The following is a 22646-nucleotide window of genomic DNA, read 5'->3' on the forward strand; positions in this document are numbered from 1 at the left end:
ACTTTAAATTAAAATGTCCCATGCTACCATACATAAATGTACACTGTTAAACATTATTCACAAGATATTATATAAAAAACTATTACAATAAACTCGAAGTTATTTGTTTAACAGTGTAATAAAATAAATACCTAAATACCTTACAACAACTTATGTATGTAGGAAAATTATACTGTAGGTATGCACAATTAGAGTACCCTCTAAATTACGAACATTAAGACCTTAATTGAACATTTATTAATTTCAATAATGGAAAATAACAATACATTATTACCACTACTACTATTATCTGTTTAGTTTCTGTTTTGTTTATTGCTCCATTTTTTAGGCTTTTTTGAATAAATTTAAATCGTAAGTTGAAAATGTAATGAATACTAAATTACGGCACCTGCCAGGCAAGTAACTGATTTGGATCATATTCCGTGGCCTTCTTATATGCCATTCTAGCCTGCTCCAATTGCTCCATTTCTGTGGCTGCTTTACCAATGAATACAAATGCATTGTAATTCGTTTTATCAAGTTTTAGAACAGCCTAACATAAATAAAAAAGTATTAAAAACATTAGTTACTGGGAACTGAACTCAACATATCTTGTAAAATCGAGTATTCACTGCAATATTAAATATAAAATTGAAGAAATAAACCTCTGTCTACACTATCAAACTTTATCCGACAAAAAAACAAAAATGTGTTGTGCCCATAATGGATATGATGATGTCATATCACTACCGTATTTGGGCATATCACTACCATATTTGGGCACATCACACTTTTTTTTCTCAAACTAGTTAGTGTAGACAGAATAACTCCAGACAAGGGGATACCATCTTAACGAATGTGGGTTTTTCTTTATTTGTAAGCCCAATAGTTGAATGATTTTGGCCTCCAGACTTTGGTTTGACACAATGTAGATTCTTTACCCCAGGAACCTTTAACCTGACTACCTTAATGTGTGTCATGCTCAGTGGCAGATCCAGAGGTTGTTGTATGAATTAGTATGAAAGGGCAGGGGGGGGGGGGGGTGTAGGGGATTGGGACATGTCATAGGATACAACATCTATGATTTTGGATGGAATATTCATAGCATGCATAATATTATACAGTTCAACATGTGATAAATAAAGCACCTTGCATTGTTTTAATGCATCTTTAAATTCTTTATTCTTGATACACTCCCTGGCATTTTTTAATAATGTTTTTATTTCCTTGCTTGAACCACTTGCCATTGTACTAGAATCGCAACTGAAAAACAAAAACATTTCTGCATTATTATTAATGTTTTTTTTTGCACAACACCTGTAGTAATTGTAAGTAAGGAATGTTGGTGGAGGTAATAGTGGGTGAAACGGCCATGATCCAGGTCTTTTATTAAAGATAAATTGATAATCAATAATAATTGTATATATTTAATACAATACATTTATTTGCACAAGGATTATTGAATCGCATATTTGAATTAGAAAACAGTTATGTGCCCATACTCTGAAAAATAGGCCAAAATTACAAAAAGGTATGTGTAGACCACATGGAGGTTTAATAATACCTCCACTCCACTCCATAATTACCTATCCTCCATCATGAATGTCTAAAAAATAGTAGTAGTAACTGTAGATGGGATTTAGACATTTATGTAGTATTTAGGCTAGCCTAGGCCTACTACTACTAGGCCTACTAGTCTAGGCCTTCTCTAGTAGGCCTACTCTACTAGGCTAGCTAGCCTAACTAGCTAGGCCTACCCTGGCCTAGCCGGATGCTAGTCAAGTCGCCCCATCGCAAAGTCGCCCCATACAAAGTCGCCCCTTACACAGTCGCCCCATCGCAAAGTCGCCCCAAAACAAAGTCGCCCCGACACAGTCGCCCCATCGCAAAGTCGCCCCAACGCAAAGTCGCCCCATCGCAAAGTCGCCCTATCGCAAAGTCGCCCTATCGCAAAGTCGCCCTATCGCAAAGTCGCCCCAAAACGTTAACAAATAGTTTACAAGTGCGTAAAATGTCGCAATGATACACAAAATAACACGGGACGTGTAGGCATAAAAGGGGAAGCCCCGCCATAAACATTATAATGTATACGACATTTAGCGCGACCAAAGTAACAACGCAATCGATATCAAACGCAACCATATGATTAAAACAGTGGGCGACTTTGCGATGGGGCGACTTTGCGTTGGGGCGACTTTGCGATGGGGCGAATTTGCGATGGGGCGACTTTGTAATGGGGCGACTTTGCGATGGGGCGACTGTGCCGGGGCGACTTTGTTTTGGGGCGACTTTGCGATGGGGCGACTTTGTATTGGGCGACTTTGTATGGGGCGACTTTGCGATGGGGCGACTTGACTGGATCCCGCCTAGCCTAGCAGTAGCTAGCCTAGCCTAGTTAAGTTAGGCTAGGCCTAGGCCTAGTCTCCTCCCCTAAAACTAGCTAGGCCTAGCCCTTATTTACACGATCTTTGTTATTAGTACAAATAAACTGCTACGAGGCTTATATAGAATAATAGAGAGAGTCAAATTTAGCGTAGGCCTAGCCTACTCATATAGGAACCTACCGCAATATCCACCACACCAGGAACGTGCTTTTTGGTAAACAGTCTGTAAACCAAAGATACTATAGCGTGGTAAAGTATACGTATGAAACGCCATATGTGACAAAATATTTATTTTTTTACTAATTAAGTTAGGAACCCAGACTATGCCAATCCGAACGCCGATTCTTTTTCTACCTAGTATCCAATCGACTTCGCTGTGTTAAGTTCAATCAAACAGTTAATCTTTCAACTCATCCATTATCCTGATTCAACTCATGACATTGATTATTGTATACGCATTAACTGAGATATAATAACCCTATACATACAATACATTAAATCACATGATTGATTTTAAAAGCTATATAGAACGATCAGATTTCCAATATTACTATTATAATTAATGTATATTGTTATCGACTTCTTGTCATGCAGCATTTAGTAAACTTTTAGCCAAGTTATAATTGTGGCTAATGGTCCCATATCGTATTATAAAATACCGCAAATCGATCTTCATGCTTACAAAATTATTGGTGAATTACTTGTTATTTACACTTATTGACAATTGACATTTAAAGTAATTTTGAAATGTTACACTCGTATAGAATGTATGTACACAAATAACCGTAATATTGTTATTGTGTGCGTTAACAATTGGTTGTGACCAGAGGTAACTCTTCCCTGGTTGTGACAATCATACAATATAATTATTTTCCTTATATTTATAAATTTGATTATCACTATATCTATATATTGATATTGGTTTACGTTAGTCACCATCTGCTCTTTCGGAGTAACGATTCGTTTATTGCGTATGGTTGTTGTTATCAATAAATATGAATATTTTCTGTCCATTTTGTATTTGTTTGTATATAATGATGATCCTGGTCGACTGTTGTAGTGGTAAGTTTTCTTTTATTGTTTTATAAGATTCATTTTCGCGAGGAAAAAAAAATTAAACATTGAACGTCTGAATGCTTTTTTTTCATAGGGGCGTGTTTACCTCGCGCTCTTGGAGTGGAGTCGGGAGAGATTCTAGATGAACAAATGCATGCATCAAGCATCAACGGCAATAACTATAATTGGGCTGGTCCACCACGGGCAAGGCTCAATTCTGTTGCCAATCGTCTACATGCCGGTGGATGGGGTCCTCATTACAATACAAACCAGTGGATTTGTGTCGATTTTGGAGAAAAGAAGAGAGTTACTGGAGTCATAACACAAGGAAGATATAGTTCGCCTGACTTTCCAACTCATCCTGAATGGGTCACTTCTTTCTTGTTCTGTTATAAGGTCGCAGCTTCTAATTCTTATACAATTAATTTTCAAGAAGATTGCTATAACAATGTAAGTAAACAATTTCTAAATTAAGTTTTTATTCCAAAAGGAAATAAGAGGCATATACGTTCCATAAAAAGATACCAGACATTTACTTGCATTGCAGGTGCAATCGGAAAGTCACTAAGTGACTGAAACGGCGACGATATTGAGTAATTACCATTTTTATTTATGTATGTGGTTTTTCTAGACATTTACTGGTAACACGGACAATAATAGTCCGGTTGTGAACATGTTGCCATATGAAATCGAAGTCCATGTCGCCTTTATCGTACCACAATCATGGACAAAATGGCCCGTCATGCGATTTGAAATTCTAGGCTGTTTAGGTATGTGAATATTTGAAACAAAATGTACCGTATCATTTCAATAGTGATGTTAAAATAAGTTTTACAATTGTCGTTTATTCCACAGAGATATAGCTCAATGTTTATTCAATTTCATTTGAAGAACATTTATTAATTTCAATAATTGGGTATCCTGTATTAGAAGAAAATAAGTTTCTTGTCACATGCAAAGAAAAGATAACAACAAAAAAATTTTCAGAAAATGTGCTTATAACTTATTTTAAATTAATAATAATAATAAAAATTAATTAATTGAGTTTTTAGTAATTTTTTTTGAAAGATAAATATTGATTTAGCGTTTTTTAAACTTTCATCAAGTTTATTGCATGTTTGTGGACCTGTAACAGTTAAAACGTTATTGTTACAGTTACTCTTAATCTACGAAATGGTATTTTAAGATAGCAAACTTTATTCGAGGACCATAAATTTGTGTTGTATCAATCCTTATAAAACAACGTCATATGTGTTGGCCTACGGCTCTTAATTTGATATTTTGATATAGTGATTATTTCTGTTCTAGAAAATCCTGATGACTATATTGAAGATAGTTCTATTCAATCAACAATAAACTACATTGATAATGTTAATGAGGTGACACGTTTACAGCTTAGTGAAATGGATAAACAAGGCGGCGAAAAGCGTTTTACTGAACCAGGTAAGACGAAGTGCTGTAGGCCTAAACATACGGAAAAGAAAGTCACGCGCATTCCGAAACAGTTACCATTGATATCGTTTTGTCGAAAGAAAATCTTGTTATAGACCTCATTTTATTCAGTAATTTGCCTTTTATTTGGAATATTATTATTGATATTATTCACAGTCGAAGGAGTCTTGTTATGGACACCCAACACTGATGAGGGAATCGTTTCAGTGGATATCAGCGAAACGGCAATACAGCTCGTCCCTTCTTCTAATTCAGACGCCCGTTCAGACGGTAACGACAATTAAACAGTACAGCTAATAATATTCTTTTCGTCAATGCTTTAGTCTCAATCAGTTCATTTGATGTTATTCGCTCGCTGATGTAACAACTTTATTACTAAAAACATTCTATATTTAATGCAATGCTACATACCGTGTAGATTTTCATACACGACAGCAACACTTTCCAAGCAAAAGTTCAATAAAGTTACACAGATACACAATGAACTTAATGCTTAAAGATGTTTTGTCCCCCCAAAAGATGAAAAATGAAGATTAATTAAATCAGACTTTGAATATCTTAGTTTGTAGTTTTAATAAGGTCTGTCACTTTTGTAGAAAAAAAAATGTTTTCACTGTACTTAGGCCTATAAAATGACAAAATAGATGGTTAAATTCAACCAAAAATCCATTGGCTGGCAGCCAATTTTACCATTTTTTCAGGGAAATACATTTTTTTTCGATCCAATTTTTTGTCAAAGTGGATAACTATTATGTTATATTACAATGGCATATTCAACAAAAATTGTGTTCAGAATTATTTTTTCAGGTGGACAATACATCTTTAAGCAAAATTTAGGCATATACTATTTGTATCATTTATACATGGTTGCGTTTAATATATTCATGCATTTGTGATTTAAATAATTAATGATTACCTTTTTAACTTAATTTCAGAATATCTTGGTATGGCAATCTTTGTAGTTAACTCCAATGAAAGCGAGGCAGTACATAACTTGTACGATTTACAACCAATTTACTAAATAAATATAATCTAATAGACCAGTAAACGTAGTAGGCCTAGACGTCGTCATAATTCGATATAGAATACTCAATGATCAATAGTTTCTAATGACCGCTTACTTGCATACTGTAGACTGTCTGCCAACATTTTAGACAAGTTCTACAACATTAATGGTAGAAGTTCAATTAAGAAAATCAGCAGTTTTAGAGATCTGAAATTATTGCTGTTTATAGAGAAAATTAAAATGTCTTCTGTCTTTGTAATTTTACTGTAAAAGTTGTAAGAATTTGACTGACAATGTATTTTATTATTAGAAGACGATTTTATAATAAAGATACCAAGGGTTTAAATAAACTTAAAGGATACTATTAAGCTATAAAGCCTTGTCTATACTATCAAACTTTATGTGACAAAAAATGTGATGTGCCCATATATGGAGATGATGATGTAATACCACTACCATATTAAGGCATATCACTACCATATTTAGGCAAATCACACTGTAGACAAAGCTTAAAACAATAAAGATATAATTTTTTTTTCAATTCAAGATATCAATTTATATTTCCACAATAGGCCTAATAATATTTTGAGATAAGATAAGAGATCCAGAAAATTTATTCCACGCTGTCTAAAAGAAATATAATTTTATCAACAGATCTGGCATTCCGATGACACTAATCAGCGATATCATATCTATAAATGTATATGACGTAAATTTAGATGAAGTAACGGATGTGAACATCAACATAACATTGCCGCCAGTAAGTCATCAGGCATTGTCCCCCGAAAAAATGATTTATTAACATTTTTCCGGACCCCTCATCCTTAAACTTTTTGGAGGTTCAATATATTTAATCGTGTGTATATAGTTAATCACTTTGACCAAAATTAGATCCAACACAATTTATTTACCTGTAATATTCTATTATTTAAACTGTTGTCCAATAATTATATATATTACATATTGTTATGGTGATTATAGGCCTAATGATGTATAATATGTTTTACTTTTAGCATGCTAACAATATTCAAGAAAATCGAAAGCTAACGTGCTGTTTTTTGGATGGAACAACATCAGATATACCGTAAGTTCAATCAATGAGGGATTGGTCTACTCATAGTATCACATAAATAAACAAACAAAAAAACACATTACTATGAAATTATTATTGTTTCTTTGTAAGATTTTGGTCAACAGAAGGTTGTTCAATTGAAACGGATAACAACCAAGCGGCAAGTGTCACGTGCGTGTGCAACCATTTGACTTCTTTTGCGATTCTTATGCAAGTAGAGAGCAGTAGCAGTGAGGTATTCGTTTCTAAAAGCAAATTTGATTAACCACAGTAATTTGCATGACTTTAACCATCAAATTGCCTATAACCAATTTGTTTTTGTTCCCACTTGTACGTAGTGTAGCGACTTAGGTGCAACGCAATTGCTTTGATCAAATTGCCTGTGGTGCGCTTGTGTTCTTGCGCAAGTTTATGTAACTTTCACAATACATGCCTACATTATTTATCATGAATTCTTTGCTTCCGTAAAATCTTCATTTTTATCCCACACATACTTTTATCTTCTAAATTGTCTTCGATTTGGCAGTTCTAAGTATTAGTAGCTTTGACAATACATTCCTATAAATATTCTCTTATTTATCATGAATTCTTTGCTTCCTTAAAATCTTCATTTTTATCCCACACAACTTTTATCTTCTAATTTTCATCGACTTGATAGTTCTAAGTATTAGTAGTTTTGACAATACATTCCTAAATGTTTTCTTATTTATCATGAATTCTTTGCTTCCGTAACTGTCATCTTCATTTTTATCCCACACCTACTTTTATCTTTTTTTTTTATCGATTTGGCAGTTTATTTATTATACAATTATTACATAAACTAAAAATATAACATTAACGGCATAATATGTTCGACGCATCTTATTATTGTTTCTGATAATAAATTGACTGTGCGTTTTTAGGTACTAGACGAAGTGAAGGAACTGATAACAAGCGTACTGACGTTGATCGGTATTTCAATTTCAACCATATTTCTAGTTTCAATCATAATCATCATATACATGATACCGTGAGTTTGTTCTTTTACATCACTTTTAGTAACAAGAGCTTACAGATATATTGTCTCCTTAACAAACATTTTTTTTCCCAATTTTTTTAAAATATTCCATTTTAATGTCACATATTAGTTATTCACTTTGACCAAAAACTGAATCGAACAAAAATGATTTACCTGAAAAAAAAATGTAATTTAAAGCAAAAATACTTAAATTGTCTGTCAGACAATGATTTTTTGTTAAAATTAACCGTTTATTTTGTCTTTAAAGTTATTACAGAAGTAAATAACTTGATTAAAACAGCAATATTGCCTATTTAAAGTCTGATTTTATTAATCTTCATTTTTCATGTTTTGAGGGACAATATATCTTTAAAGTAACGTTTAGTTTGTCACTCGAGCAAACCCTTGAGTTTGGCAAAAAATGATAGTATAGAGACCAGATGATAAACTTCGGCAGGATTCATTTGCAGAAGGTAGGTCGTGTCTAGAGAAACTATTTGCTCATGCTGAGGTTTGTAAATTCACCGAATCGAATGACAGATAAATGCTTTGCAATCCTCTCTCATGAAAGCGCAATAAAGTATAGGCTTATTTGATTTCAACAACAACAAAACTAAAAGCAACACGATTCAAGTAAAAACTATTCAAGTGGTCACTGTACTTATCTCCGTGGCGTCTAATTTAAGCTTGGTTCCCACTAGGACGCAACGCAAGACGTAAACGCAACGCAAACGAGGTGACCAATGACTGATTAGTCAAATCCCTTACGTTGCGGTACGTCGTTGTGTTGCGTCTCTAGTGGGAACCAAGCATAAATAATACGCTGCGTTAGACTAAACGCGTGTGTGAATATAATACAAGTAACCACGGTCAAACTATTGCAATTGTATTACAGAGAATTGCGTAAGAATGAACGCTTTGTTATTTTGCGGCACCTTGTGATTTCTCTTCTCTGCATAAACACATCATTCACATGTCTGACACTGAACATTAAACAACGTGTAAGTAATTTTTTGTTCTTAATTGCAAAAATTAATTTGGATTGTGTAGATTCACGACCCAAAGGAAATCACGCGTCCTTATTTGCATATTCAAAGTTGCGGTCCCATGATGAATATGTCCTATATCTCTAATAAAGTGATTTAATTTATGTTCTAAAACGGTGTGAAATTTTGAATATTCAAGTTAGCTTGGCACATTATAGATAATTCCAGTGTTTGACACAGTATTAAGCTCCCAGAAGCCAAAATATCTGCGCAATCGCATAATTATGTATAAACACTTTCGATCGTGAGAATATGAATCCGCTCGCGATTCTGGAAATTCTACAAGGTCTACATGGACATATTGAAGAGTCCATGGGATACTAAAATGTTTAGTTTTTCCTGATAGTGTAAAACAGACTTTTTAGATCTATTTTAGGTTATTTGCACTATTGTAGCTGCAAGCCTTCATTATAGTCTGCTCGTATCCTTCTTGTGGATGATTCTCTGGTGTACAGAACTGTACTGCAAGATCAGACATCCGTTTGCAGATCACCAGAAACGTTTTAAATACTTTCGAGTGATTGGTTGGATGCTGCCTCTTGTAGGTGTAGCAACGGTAGTTGGTGTTACGAGAGAGGAATACGCATCGTCCAGGTAAAAATTATTTACTAAGTATAGTATATTAAGACGATATAAATATTAACATTTTCAGAGGGCTTCCTTCCAAAACATCGGGAATAAACAGAAACATGCATCCAATGTTGACTGACTTCGAAACTTTCCTAGAACCGGTAGTATGTATAGGAGAACAACTTCCTATCAAATTACTTTTTATAAGAGAATTGATGATACATTTTAGAATCTTTGTCATTTCAGTTGCTGGTTGAATACAAGTAATCGAGTGATCTTGACGTTCATTGTACCAGTTGCTTCAACTATTCTGGTAATATTCTCCAATTGATATGTCTATATTGAACACTGCAGCTGCTGGTGTGCATGTTCGTTTTATGTTCATCAAACCTGTAGTGGTGGTTTTTATCGCTGTTGGTTTCAATTAAATTTTGAAATAAAATAGTATGACATCCACAAATAGTACCGTAATATGTTATTTTAAATATTGAATACAAAAAAATGTGCAGTATTGCAAAAACATCAAGTGCAATATATTGTGGTAAACTTGATTCTTTTCACGACTAAGCTGCACCTTTTCCGGATCCACTAATATTTCATTTTAACTTCAATTGTATTCTCCACAGATTGTATCAGTTCAATTAATCGTTGTATTTTATGAAGTATATAAAAAATCAACATCAATGCCTACCAGCGAACATGATGAACATCTGAAGTTGAAGAAACTAAGGTAAAGCTCTGTCTACACTTTATGTGACAAAAAAATGTGATGTGCCCATATATGGACATGATGATGTCATATTACTACCATATTTGTGCATATTTGGGTATATCATACATTTTTTGTCAAACTAGTTTGATAGTGTAGACTGAGTTAAAGATAGTTCAGAAGGCATTTGTCTCTTTTACGGCTAATTTGTATAAGATGCAACATATTTATGGACTTTTTTTCCATTATTAATTATCGCTATCTTCATTGTTGTAGATCAATGTCATACAGGGTGTTGCTGTTAGCCCCAGTGGTTGGATTGCCGTGGGTGACGGGCTTCTTCGTCATTCTTAATGATTCAATGTATACTCAGTTTATTTTCATCGTTTCTGCTGCATTTCAGGGGTTGTGGATCTGGATCTCACAGTTTTGCCTAAGTCAAGAGGTAGGTAGCCATATCGTACTTTTTTTGTCAAACTAGTTTGATAGTGTAGACAGAGCTTTAAAATTCTGGATTTGATATTACAATTTAATCCAATTATTGCCAATAGCACCACTTGCTTTCCGGTGGCAATTAAGTTTACTAGGAATTAATCGATAGTTAGTTAAAAACATTTGATTCATTTTCAGGTTCGATATGCCTTCAGGAAACACTTTCAATGTTTTAACAACCAGATATCGTCGAGAAAAACCACCACTACAATTACGAGGGTAAACAGTATATATTGCTATTTATTTTAAAACGGCATTAATTCATTAAAACGTGAAAAATATTCACCAACTTCTGAAATACTATATTTATTATTAATTATCAATTATATCTTTATTCTTTCAGACTGACCTCCAGACTTATTTTACCTGAAGTTGTTTACCATACTGCATAAAATAATGTACTGTGTAAAGGGTCTTTCACACCTGTTCGTGAAGACGAAAAGAAAACGAAACATTGATGTTCGATTCGCCGGACCGGAACAGTGCCGGAAGAGGTGTGAAAGACCCTTAACTTGGCTTTGTACAAAACAAAAATATCTATTTCGCTCTTGAACATTTTATTTAAGATCTCAAATTATTTTTTTGCTGGGCGATTTAAACTTTTATCAACACTTTTGTAAATGTTAAGAGTTATGTGATATTGTTGTGTGTTAGATTTGTCATTTGAATAAAAACATTACTTGTTTGAAGTTGAAGAAACTGAGGTAAAGCTCTGTATACACTATCACAATTTATGTGATGTGCCCACAATGGACATGATGATGTCATATCACTACCATATTTGGGTACAACACACTTTTTTTTGTCCAAATAGTTTGATAGTGTAGACAGAGCTTTATACAGCACACTATTGAATAGAATGTTATTTCTAATGAGACAGGAGTTTGTACCAGAAAGCCAACTCTATCAAAACAAATAATAATAGTGTCTCGGCTTAATAGTTGTAAAAAAGAAACAATATGGAATTTGTTGATTCCCAATACTTTTGTTTAGTGCTCTAGACAATCTAAATGTTCTAATCAGTTGACTTTGGTACTCTTTTCCTTCTTTGCCTTCCTTTTCTTTTGCTTCCCTCACTTCCCGATTTATTTACAATATTTCCTTCACTTCGTTTCTTTTTCTTTTTAACCGACAATGGGTTTGGTCCTTTAGGTTTTTTCTTTTTAAAACGAACTCTCTCAGCTTGCGGCAAGAATCTTTGTTTTAATTTCTTAAGAGTGTCTTTTTCCTCCGTTGAAGGTGCCAAATTATTGCTTATTTTACTGTCTGCAGTTTTTTGGGACACAACTGACGGTTTTTCTAATACAATGGCGTTGAAGTTTATATACAGCAAAGGTGCGGCTGGAACTTTTCTCAATTGGTTTGATAAATCTGGATCCTATTGAGTTCAAGAAACAATTTGGTTAAGTTTGAACTACTGTACTATACTATCACAATGTATTCTCAAATGGACATAAAATCTATGATTGAAGGCTTATTTTTTGGAATTTTATTTATGTTACACAATCTTGTTGAAAATAATATAGGTAATATAACTTGAATTTTAAGTTTCTGGTATTTTTATTCAACTTCGGATTTTTATTTTCGTGCTACAGCAAAAATTATCCACCGTATACCCACCATCTTTTTTTCACTTGCTAGGGAATCACCAGACATGTTATTACATTAGGTTAATCACATGATCAGTGGAAAATCAATTAAACCAACGACTTTAGCCTACCTGAGTTGCAATAAAGTAATGATGCTGGTTACCATCCACTAGCATACTCAATAGACACTCTGACGCACCGACAGGTTTACCGTGATGTGCACATTTACGCACTTTAAACCGTTTTAAGATTGACATGGCACCATACAATTTACTCCCAAGGTTTTCCATTTCCGATATTGCGCAATTGGTAGTGAGAAGCTTTTTAAAAAAATAAATTATCATGTTAAGATATCTCAAGATTTGGTTTCAGTAAATACAGTAGGTACCTGTGTATGGAGTTCACTCAATGGAAGATAGGTAGCTTTCTATTCAATCTGTGAATGATATGATGCGTATTATAAGCACAGAATACTGTATTGTGTTTAATTTTCAGTCTATACAAAATCTAGGAAGCTAGCCATCAATTGTGTTGACATGTCTTTAAATCAAAATGCATTTTAGCAGCTAAGACTGAAAGCGCATTCTACTCCCCTGTTGCGGTCTGTTAACTCTCTCGATTTTGTCTCGAAAAATCTAAAGCTTTAAAATGGTGTAAATCATGAAAATGCAGTGCTTAAGTACCTGTACTTCTTCTCCAATATATTTTGGTATCTGTTCCTTGAGATTGATTTTGTATTGCAGAGCCATGTTGGTGAATGTACCATCAATGAGAATCTGGTACGGTGCTCGAAACTGGTAGTTGTTTTTATAAAATGACAAAAAGCGCCTTGCATGTTTGTATCGCCTCACCTTCATTTCGTTGCTACTGGGAGAGAAAATGGGAGAGGGAAAAATATTTGTTTTAGAAAATGTTAATAAACTGGTTAGCTTTTGGAAAAATATCTACTTTGCCCACCAAAACATAATTTACAGTTATAGCCTTAGCCTACATACTGAGTGATTTACATAATGATTTAATTACAACATTATTAATAAATATTAATTATAAAATTAACCACTTTTTTGGTGTAACCCACACCATAGTTACTAAAGTAAAACCATGCCTTTTTAGGCCTAGCTAGAGCAAGACTTTTGCGGGTACAGTAGTACTGCACAATCCTTTGCACAGAGAACACCCTACTAACTAGGCCGAGGACCCACAGCACTACCTAGCCTAGGCAGCCCGGCCCGAAAAGACTGTTCGTTATGGCTAGCTAGTACTCTAGTAAGTAGGCTAATAATACGTTTGGCCTAGCTAGGCCTAAGCTAGCTTATTTAGAGGCCTAGGTAGTTATATATGGCTATTAATAGGTGTCTCTACATGTATTAAACAATGAACACATCAATAATTGCAATACAAATATAAAGTCAACAAAAAGAATCAAATTAATAACCAAAAATAGAGATCGACGTCGGCGAAACACAAAAACAAACAGCAAGAAGAAAGCACATGTGTTTGACATTTAACCTTTTAAAAGTTTAAAAAACTAATTAAAAAAATAGTTCAGCTGAATTATAGCGGAAGAAATTAAACAAAATTATTTCATAATTTAAAAAATATTAAATACTATACAAATTGACTTGTATATGTATAAAATCAACTTTTTGGAATATTATAAACTATTTTAAATGTGGGAAGAGGATGTCGAAGAAGTGAAAAAATGGCAGCCGTCGTGAGCACGTTGGACCAGCCTGTATCTCAAGTACAGATTGATGGCTTAGTATGTCGTTTTTTAGTGTATTTAGGAATGGAAAGTTAACTTAATAGTTTAATAAACTCGTGTATAGGTTGTAGAGATGAGTCGTATAGCTGTTCAATGCGCAAAATATGATGGTAGGCTAGGCATATTAATCCTGGCTAAAAAGCGGAAACAAAAGCGCGATGGAGGCGCGCAGAGAAGAAGAGGCCTACTACGCTAGACAAGTAGTAGTAGGCCTAGCTAGTAGTAGTACTAGCCTAAGCTAGGCCTAGTCTAGTAGGCTTAGCTAGAGTGTAGATTCATGATTGGTTTCCCCGCTGCTGGATGTATTAAAAAATACAGAAACAGAATTTGAACAATTAAATGTGTGTTAAAAAAAAGATGTTTTTAAGATTTTTATCTAGACTAGGCCTAGTAGCCTAGCTAGGCTAGAACCAAAATTTCTGGAGATTTTGTTAATTAAAATTCGGTAGATTGGAGGCTTCTGGAGAAATTGGGCAGGTTGGAATGTTTGCTGTGTGTGGTAACAGTTCCGACGGCGCTGCCCTGGCTGGCATACAGCAGATCATCACTATATACACTGCCAAGGACAAGTACAGAGAGTGTTAATTTATATTTAAATCTTGTTCATACTGTAGGTTGCCCTCAAGATTGTCAAGCATTGTGAAGAAGAAGGAGGATGCACCGGTGAACTTGTACAAGGAGTGCTGCTTGGTCTTGTTGCCAAGGATACTCTTGAAATAACAAATTGTTTCCCCTTCCCGAAGCACACCGACGATGAAGACTTTGATGAAGGTGACGATGACTTATTAATTGTAAAATAATATAGTAAAGAATGAAAATATTTATCCCAAGTACATAACGACAACAATCTGTTTCATAAATCATAAGTCCGAAAAAAATGTAGACTTGCCTTCTTCTAGATTGCACCTACAGTACCTAAAGCCTGTAAACTATATATAAATTTTCTTTATAGCTCTGTCTACATTATCAAACTTTATGTGACAAAAAAAATGTCATATCCCTACCATATTTGGGCATATCACCACCATATTTGTCTTATTTTAGTTCAATACCAGATGGAGATGATGAGAAACCTACGACATGTGAATATTGACCATCTACATGTAGGCTGGTACCAGTCCACTCACTACGGAACGTTTCTAAACAAGGAGTTGTTAGACTCACAATTTAATTACCAACATTCTATAGAAGAATCTGTTGTCCTCATTTATGGTAAGAATTGGGTCCACACAGTTAATAATAACATATTCGAGCACTGAATGCTTGTCAGTATACCGTACGAGAGTGATGTGACACTTTGTAATTGTTTTTGTTAGTTTTTTATTTATCTGTTTTTCTCAGAGCAAACATAATTTCTATGTATATTTTATATGCAAATCACAATAAATGGAAGTAATTTTGCACTGATGAATGTATATAATGTAACACATTTGTTAGGTGTTGGTTTATCATAAATGTGTGAGGCTCTATTGTCTTTTTTTATACCTTATGAGTTTCTTGAAGGAGAAATAATGTTCTTGAGAATCTTGCATGGATAAAAGCAAAGTGTGAAAATGGATTAAACTTTACTGTGAACTTTAAAAATTAATTTTTCTTTATGGATGCAAATGCAATGTTTAGTTTTTAATTTCTTTTTTCCCTTTAGATCCAATAAAGACAGCAAAAGGAAGCCTTAGCCTAAAAGCTTACCGATTAACACCTCAAGCAATGGAAACATACAGAGAACAAGACTTTTCACCTGAATGGTAATTAATAGCTCAAGTAAAGCTTTGCCAGTACAGGCAATAATCTTGGACATATAGCCATAGTTATGTCATAACTTTGTATAAACAAGATTGATGAAAATAATAAAAGAAAAATATTATTGATTACTATTTTTTTTTTCATTAGTAATTTTTATTTTGTTTATTATAGTACCAAAAAGAATGGTCTTACTTATGAGAAACTGTTTGAAGAGATACCGGTGAACATCCGTAATTCGCATCTCATTAACATAATGCTGTGTGAATTGGAGGAGAAATCACCACCTTGTGGAGACACATTCCTCAACTTGGCCACTGGGTAAGATTGTTATTATAAATCCAGAAAATATATTTGTATTAGATTGTAAGATCTATATAACACACCTGATGGTATTCTTACTGTCCGATTGGTTAATTTTGTGTCACATGACATTCAGTCTTAGTTCTACTGCAAGGGGAAAAAAACCCAAGAAAACTATTTAATGATCCTATTGCACATTCCACTGTTTGTAAACATTCTAAAAATGTTCTGCAACGAGATGCAAGTGTCATGTATGTTGTCTGTAACTAGAATAATATTCGGCTAAATTCCAAGAGCTGCCTTTTTTAATGGCCTAACCTTTGATATAGATTAAAGAGGAAAGCAGTGGATTATTGAGAAGTAGTAGTAGTTATTAACAGTAGGTGTGTTATAATATAAAATGATGATTATATGGGAGAATGTTTTCAGTCATTTTAAGCCTGGCTATTGAGCCCAGTTCTGCCTCGTTAAATTGAAAAGTCCATTTGAACTCATGAAATATTCTCCCCATTTTAACTCAAAACATTCATTGTATAGCAGCTCAGATCATCAATACAATACAAACAAATCATGTAGATATTGTATCATTTTGGATATTGATGCTACTACTAATGAATTGTTCTTTCAGCAATGTTTTGGAAAAGAACATGGAATTGTTGATGGATTGCCTAGATGACATTAACCAAGAAACAATGAAGTTTTTAAACTATCAACGAACGCTATACAAGATAAATGCCAATAAGCATCAACAGATGTACAAAAGGGTATGTTGTTTATGTATTACATAGCCTTACAAATATATGGACATATGATATGACCATATATGTTCCTTCTTACCTGGTCAATATAACATGTTATATTTCCTAGGTAGGGAAATCTTACTTTAGCAGAATGTGCCATGCCTAGATTAGCTATTCCACCATGGTCAAAATTAAATGTCTCTATTTTTTAGGTCCAAAGCTCTGTCTACACTATCAAACTAGTTTGACAAAAAAAGTGTGATGTGCCCAAATAATGGTAGTGAAATTCCCAAATATGGTAGTGATATGACATCATGTCCATATATGGGCACATCACATTTTTTTTGTCACATAATAGTTGAGAGAATATTGTTGCATACTGAGATTATTTCAAACCAAATTTGATTAAACTTGCATCTTAGAAACAAGAAAACGAGGCTAGAGCAGCAAAGGGTCTTCCTCCACTACCAGAAGAAGACTTAAGTAAGCAGAAGGGACCAGTTGTACCATCGCGCTTAGACAGCCTTCTCATATCAGGACAGATGAAGAAGCATTGTGATGAGATCAGCAGATTTGCTACACAAAGCTTTGGCAAGTTATTCATGGCAGAAGCCCTCCAACCAAAAGAATGAAAAATCAGATAAGACAAGAAAAATTAATTATAAACTAAAACTCACCCAATCTAACACTAGTTGTTTATTATATCATGGTATATGGTATACTAAAGAGTAAACACTTGCAAAACTCCATAATCTTGGTTTCGTCCAAAATGACATGAAAGTCGATATGGCTAAAATCTGAGATTGTAGTTTTATCAAGGCCCTACAGTAAAAATATGGCCGATTCTCAGTGCAGTATTTACACAATATCTAATACAGCATGTGTATCACCATGTTCTGCTGTATCATGTAAGGTTTTAGGTTAAAGGTTAGGCTATTGTCTATGATACTAGGCGATATATGTAATGTTGTATTACAGAATTATCATATGGATATCTATACCGTACTGATAATCTGGTGAAAATGAAGGTTCTAATGTTTTAAAAATAGCACTTTAATAGTACTAAGCTATTTAAAGAAATGCCCAGACCAGTACATTCAACTAGAAAAATGTAACCATTATTTCAACAGATGCTGAAGATATAAAATTTAAATCAGTTTAAATGATGCCCATGCAGTACATTCAAAAGCGAAAAACATAAATTTAACTATTACTTCAACAGATGCTGTAGATATATAATTTAAATAAAACCATCGTCTGTTAATTTAAAAATTCATATTCTGTTTGACATTATTGTCATAATAATTTTAATTCAAATTTTGTGTGCGGTAATTTAAATAATCCAAAATGATAAAAATACAAATACTGTAGTCACAGACCATTTATTACTAGTACATAGTGTACTTTCAAATGAATTACTGTAATTACGGCCACATTGCATTGCCATATTTGCATCGTCATATCAATTAAATTCATCTAAGTGGATTTTGCTTCACTGTGTTGCAACTTTATTGTTAATGATACTGTACTGTTGTGTGTTATTAACTCGGCATCAAAGACTTTTTTCTGTACAGGAAATAAAATTAATATATAATATCGGATATTTGATTTTACAGCCTTAGAAAGGTGCACAAATATTACCACCTGCCAATCAAAGCACTGTTAAACTCGGTTAATTATAGTAAAATGTATCATGATTTAGTGTACGCCGCGGACATTTCAAGTATTCAACAGTTAAATTCGTCACATGATATATTAATGTATATAACCATCCATGGTTGAAAATCTAAAGCTACAATTTCTCCAGATTGTTGGTATAAAAAGAAAACATTTTGCACAATGCAAATAGCCACTTGTTTACTATACAAAAGATGCTGATTGATTTGATAGCACTCTCTACAGTTTGGTCACACTTGAATAAACTCTCCCATATTTCTTTTAGGAACTCTGAAAATGCCATACTATATTAAATATAAACAAAACACAAATACAGTGACTAAAGCATATTTAATAACAATTACGATTCCAGGTGGCATTTACAAAGAATTGGAAAATCCAATGGTGGAACTATATTTTTTATTTATTTTTTTACTAATATGAAAAGTGGCAATTGTCTATGCAATCAAAACAACAGTTATACATATGGTTGGTATGTTGCTACTTAACATACCTACGTAATGCATACATTTATTGCACACACACTCAGTACTATTGTAATATGTACACAAGTTTAGTACATTTCCTATCTTGGACAACATTTACTATTGGATTTCTCAACTTAATTACTATGCTATTATTAATCAACAACACAAATATGAAAAAAATATCAATCAGAATGGGTTTCAATATCTCTACATATCCATTGCACTTGTATGGTGAACAATATAGAATAAAAACCATTCTTTTTTTCACTACACAATGATAGTAAAACACGATCTAATTTGGACAATAACAGTACCCATGTTAAACTACCAGTATTGCTGATTTTAGAATCTACCAAAAAGAAGAGAATTTCTATTGTTGCAAAATAAATAAATACTTTCAAAGTATGCAAGTGTATTAACAAACAAAAAAGGTTATTTAGTTTGACTACTATTAATACCATGTTGTCAGTATAACCAGTGTAGTTTTACCCTGTTTCCCGAAGTCTATTTAGAAAACGGTTAATGAGGCCAAAAAGGGGGTTACCATAAAGGCTACTATTGGATAATGGGACATTTTTTTTTTTTACAATTCTTAAAAAGTGAACACTACTGTAGCCATATCAACAATTTAGTGAAGCCCCTGCTATCCTTTTAAATTATTTTCCTAAAAAATATGAATGGTAAATTTATTATTAACAAAAAATATGGTGAACACATCAACACAATTTTTTTTAGGCCCGATGGAACGGTAATTTTTGTTTTGTGACCAACTATAATTACTGATACAAATTATACAAAACTCCAAAATCGTATGTAAATTAATGTGAGCTTTTGATTTTGCTACCACCTACTTTAGGACTTGACTATGAAGTTATGTGTAGGTACTCTTCATATGTTTAGTTTGATTGTCAATTTTTGTCGTCTGAGTCTGATTTAATTTGGTCAATACTGGGTTCAGATGACCTTTGACATTCACAGAATGTGCATTTTAATCTTTTTTGGGTGTACAGTCGACAACAAACGCATAAACAAATGCATAATTAAGTCCTACAGTACAATATGTCATCGCCAATCAAAAGCTTCCTAATAAGTGGTTATGTCACCGTTGCAGATCATCAGCAGGTTTTACGACTGTTCTCTCAAACAGACACCAGAATTATAATGGTCAGGAACATATCCTATTTTAATTTTATTTAAATCGCACAAATAGGCTTTCAAGCTTCTCGGTAAGTTTAGATTTTCTACGTCTTGTGAAGATCCTTTTAAATTTCTCATGAGAACCATTCGACATCGATCCTGCAATGTGGTCATTTCACGCCACGCTGATGCTAGAGTCATGATCGTCTTTGCTGCCGTCGAAGAAATCATTGGATATATTTCCTCCGTCACTGCGTCTAAGCCATCAAAAGCAACACCAATAAACACACCATCTTGATAATAGCTTAGTGTTCCCTGCATACCGTCGAAGTAAACGCCAATCGTCGTACTTTTGTTTTCGGTAAACGGTTTAGTGTATATCTGTGACGTACCATTATGCCAAATCAGTCCTTTGTGGGACAAACCCCAACTCATATTGTTTTCACCAAGAAGATTAACAAAGGCATCAACATGCGTCCTTGCTTGTTTTGTTCCGATACCAACCATCATACTCGTTCCGAAAACACGACTGTTTATGTAAATTTCCCAATAATAACGTCCTCCGTTGAGGGCCTTGGTGCCACGGACGCCGGCCGTACCATTTGACCAATTAGGATGAAAGAAACTCTTGCGAAAGGCAACACCTTCCAATCGGCACTCGTGTGACTTGGTTTCTAGATCCCAAGTCCAGTTGTCTGGACAAAAGTTTCGTACTGGAGGCTCGTCAATATAATTGCAACTAAAATTGTAACTCATTTTACTGAATTGTTGAGTTAATAATTCTACAAATGATACACCTGATTCCACAGATTCAAGAGTGTCAACTATACAATGTGTCTACTGAAACATGATTAAATTATCACTGTGATAAAATTGTTTCTCAGTTTCTATGACAGACCATGAATTTGCCAGGAGCTTGAAAGGTCATTATCAATCACACATTAAAAGTACAAAATCTGTAAAAAAAAAACAAAAAGACAATTACATCTTTAAAACACAGATAGGCTTCATATAATTCAAAAGAACATGTCATGTAGAGGAATTATTTAATATTGTGTCGTCGGTATGTGCAGGTACATGTATCAGTAATAGGGAGATTCATTTCAGGCTAATGTTATTGTATTTACTCATAAATAATTATTTGAGAATTATCACTCGATGGATTACTGTTTCTCTTTCACACATTAAAATTGATATCACCTTTATGAGATGCACATGAGTTTCTTTCGTAATGTGAAAATGATAACATAAAAATAAGACCAAAAAAATAGGCCTCAAATCGAGGAATCAAGGAATTTTTCTTTCATCCGAAAAAAAGTAAGTTAAAAACAGGACTGCATCCAACCCAGTTTCATCAAATTATTTGAATTTATAATGCAAAAGATAAAACATTGAGCTGCTCAACACTTCATTTCACCATTTTTATACACCTCATAATATACATGAGTATTGATTTATTGTACTAGCTTAGATCTTGCATTGTGTGCTTCTTTCTTGTCACAGGGAAATAAGGAATAATATGAGAGTGCATCTTTCTTATTGTAATTAGTAAAAACAGCAGGAAATTATAATAGAGACAGTTTCAATCTTGGTCTCAGAAATTAGGTCCATTGTCAGTTCTCCATCACGCTAAGCTTCGAAATGTCTCGTTGCTGTTCAGACCATAACATACAGTTAGATGAGAAAGCCCAATCTAATCATTACATAGCGTATAGTGACTCGAGTCTTTCTTGTAGGTTACTCAATGGTTAGGCCCAAGCAAAACGCAATAGGTTTAGTAGCATACTTACGTCTTGATCACGGAAATAAAATGGCTCTCGTGGTACTGGCTGGTTGCATGAACCACGGATAAAAGAACCTAGGTACTGAAATGTGTTAATTCAGCTGCCGCCTTTTTACAAAAACAATGATACCACAAAACAAACCTCTTTATCCAACCTCAATCGGCATCGCTCAGTAACAAAAATCATAACAATACCCTTTGTCCTTGATATATAGTGCGCAAACTCAGAGCCACTCAAGCATGCAGGAATGCGGTCGAAGTTGACTATAATACACTGACAACAATCCACATCCCGAGACAAATAGATAAAGAAAGCGTGCACAGTATTAATTGTTGTCTCGGTTAGGCCTAATATAATATTATACCTTATCATGAAATTTATTTCTTATCAAACGTCAATAAAATCAGAAATAAACATTGCAATTACAAGGGCCTACTAAATAAATATTACTACTGTATCAATGAGTCATATCACAGACATGTCGGTATTAAATTCTTTGTTGTTTAATGTAAGTGTTTACACTAATTCTCTTTCGCGAAAACAATCCCGCAAATATTGTACTTCATTGTGTTCTTGAATAAATATTATGAAAACTGTATTATGAGGCCAAATTTGCTTGAATGTATATATGCATATTGTATTTGGCATTTGTTTGTTTTCTTTTAACTGAGTCACAATGCA

At 33.8% G+C, this 22646-nt stretch overlaps 6 protein-coding genes and 1 long non-coding RNA gene across 10 annotated transcripts in view; 4 read left to right on the forward strand and 3 right to left on the reverse strand.

Annotated features, from left to right (window-relative positions):
- The window catches only part of LOC144854639 (tetratricopeptide repeat protein 37-like), a 19302-nt gene extending 18060 nt beyond the window's left edge, over positions 1-1242 (reverse strand). The window contains exons 1-2 of the mRNA XM_078712573.1: positions 1128-1242; positions 389-532 (exon numbers count right to left, since the gene is read on the reverse strand). Of these exons, the coding sequence (XP_078568699.1) occupies positions 389-532; positions 1128-1226 (243 nt within the window). The 5' untranslated portion in view covers positions 1227-1242. The remainder of the gene's footprint in view (positions 1-388; positions 533-1127) is intronic.
- Positions 1-13844, reverse strand: part of LOC144854643 (rRNA-processing protein UTP23 homolog) — a 19133-nt gene extending 5289 nt beyond the window's left edge. The window contains exons 1-4 of one of the 3 annotated variants that reach the window (XR_013614647.1): positions 13788-13844; positions 13036-13219; positions 12484-12672; positions 11560-12141 (exon numbers count right to left, since the gene is read on the reverse strand). Coding sequence is in view for 2 of the 3 variants with exons in the window: in XM_078712576.1 (XP_078568702.1) it covers positions 11779-12141; positions 12484-12672; positions 13036-13209 (726 nt within the window). In the remaining variant the exon portion in view is untranslated. Of the gene's footprint in view, positions 1-10938; positions 12142-12483; positions 12673-13035; positions 13220-13787 lie in introns of those variants that run through there. The other 2 variants (XM_078712576.1, XM_078712577.1) reach the window with 2 other exon arrangements.
- On the reverse strand, positions 1287-22143 carry LOC144854642 (SPRY domain-containing SOCS box protein 3-like). 2 transcript variants are annotated; one of them, XR_013614645.1, is made up of 3 exons: positions 21972-22143; positions 19758-21137; positions 1287-1296 (listed from the first exon to the last, which is right to left on the reverse strand). XR_013614645.1 is itself a non-coding variant. In XM_078712575.1 (2 exons), the coding sequence occupies exon 2, from the start codon at positions 20935-20937 to the stop codon at positions 20170-20172; it is 768 nt and encodes a 255-aa protein (XP_078568701.1). In that variant the 5' UTR covers positions 20938-21137; positions 21972-22143; the 3' UTR covers positions 18889-20169. The 2 variants fall into 2 exon arrangements, 1 of the variants encoding a protein (XP_078568701.1); XM_078712575.1 differs by lacking the exon at positions 1287-1296 and having other exon boundaries at positions 18889-21137.
- LOC144853520 (retinoschisin-like) lies at positions 3401-4609 on the forward strand. The gene is made up of 4 exons (XM_078711214.1): positions 3401-3425; positions 3514-3869; positions 4051-4189; positions 4575-4609. The coding sequence occupies exons 1-4, from the start codon at positions 3401-3403 to the stop codon at positions 4607-4609; spliced, it is 555 nt and encodes a 184-aa protein (XP_078567340.1).
- Positions 4773-5186, forward strand: LOC144854381 (uncharacterized). Its single transcript, XR_013614586.1, has 2 exons — positions 4773-4862; positions 5028-5186. It is a non-coding gene; the product is annotated as an uncharacterized LOC144854381 (long non-coding RNA).
- On the forward strand, positions 8864-11172 carry LOC144854644 (adhesion G-protein coupled receptor D1-like). Its single transcript, XM_078712578.1, has 7 exons — positions 8864-8947; positions 9369-9586; positions 9809-9875; positions 10189-10292; positions 10548-10716; positions 10902-10982; positions 11107-11172. Exons 2-7 carry the CDS (start codon positions 9429-9431, stop codon positions 11131-11133), a joined length of 606 nt encoding a protein of 201 aa, XP_078568704.1. The 5' UTR covers positions 8864-8947; positions 9369-9428; the 3' UTR covers positions 11134-11172.
- Positions 14040-18385, forward strand: LOC144854745 (eukaryotic translation initiation factor 3 subunit H-like). The gene is made up of 7 exons (XM_078712706.1): positions 14040-14114; positions 14732-14888; positions 15162-15329; positions 15763-15862; positions 16032-16178; positions 16789-16924; positions 17323-18385. Exons 1-7 carry the CDS (start codon positions 14055-14057, stop codon positions 17530-17532), a joined length of 978 nt encoding a protein of 325 aa, XP_078568832.1. The 5' UTR covers positions 14040-14054; the 3' UTR covers positions 17533-18385.
- Positions 22144-22646: the final 503 nt, after the last annotated feature.

The sequence above is a fragment of the Antedon bifida genome, chromosome 10 (genome assembly GCF_963402885.1).
Source record: "Antedon bifida chromosome 10, ecAntBifi1.1, whole genome shotgun sequence".
Lineage (NCBI taxonomy): Eukaryota > Metazoa > Echinodermata > Crinoidea > Comatulida > Antedonidae > Antedon > Antedon bifida.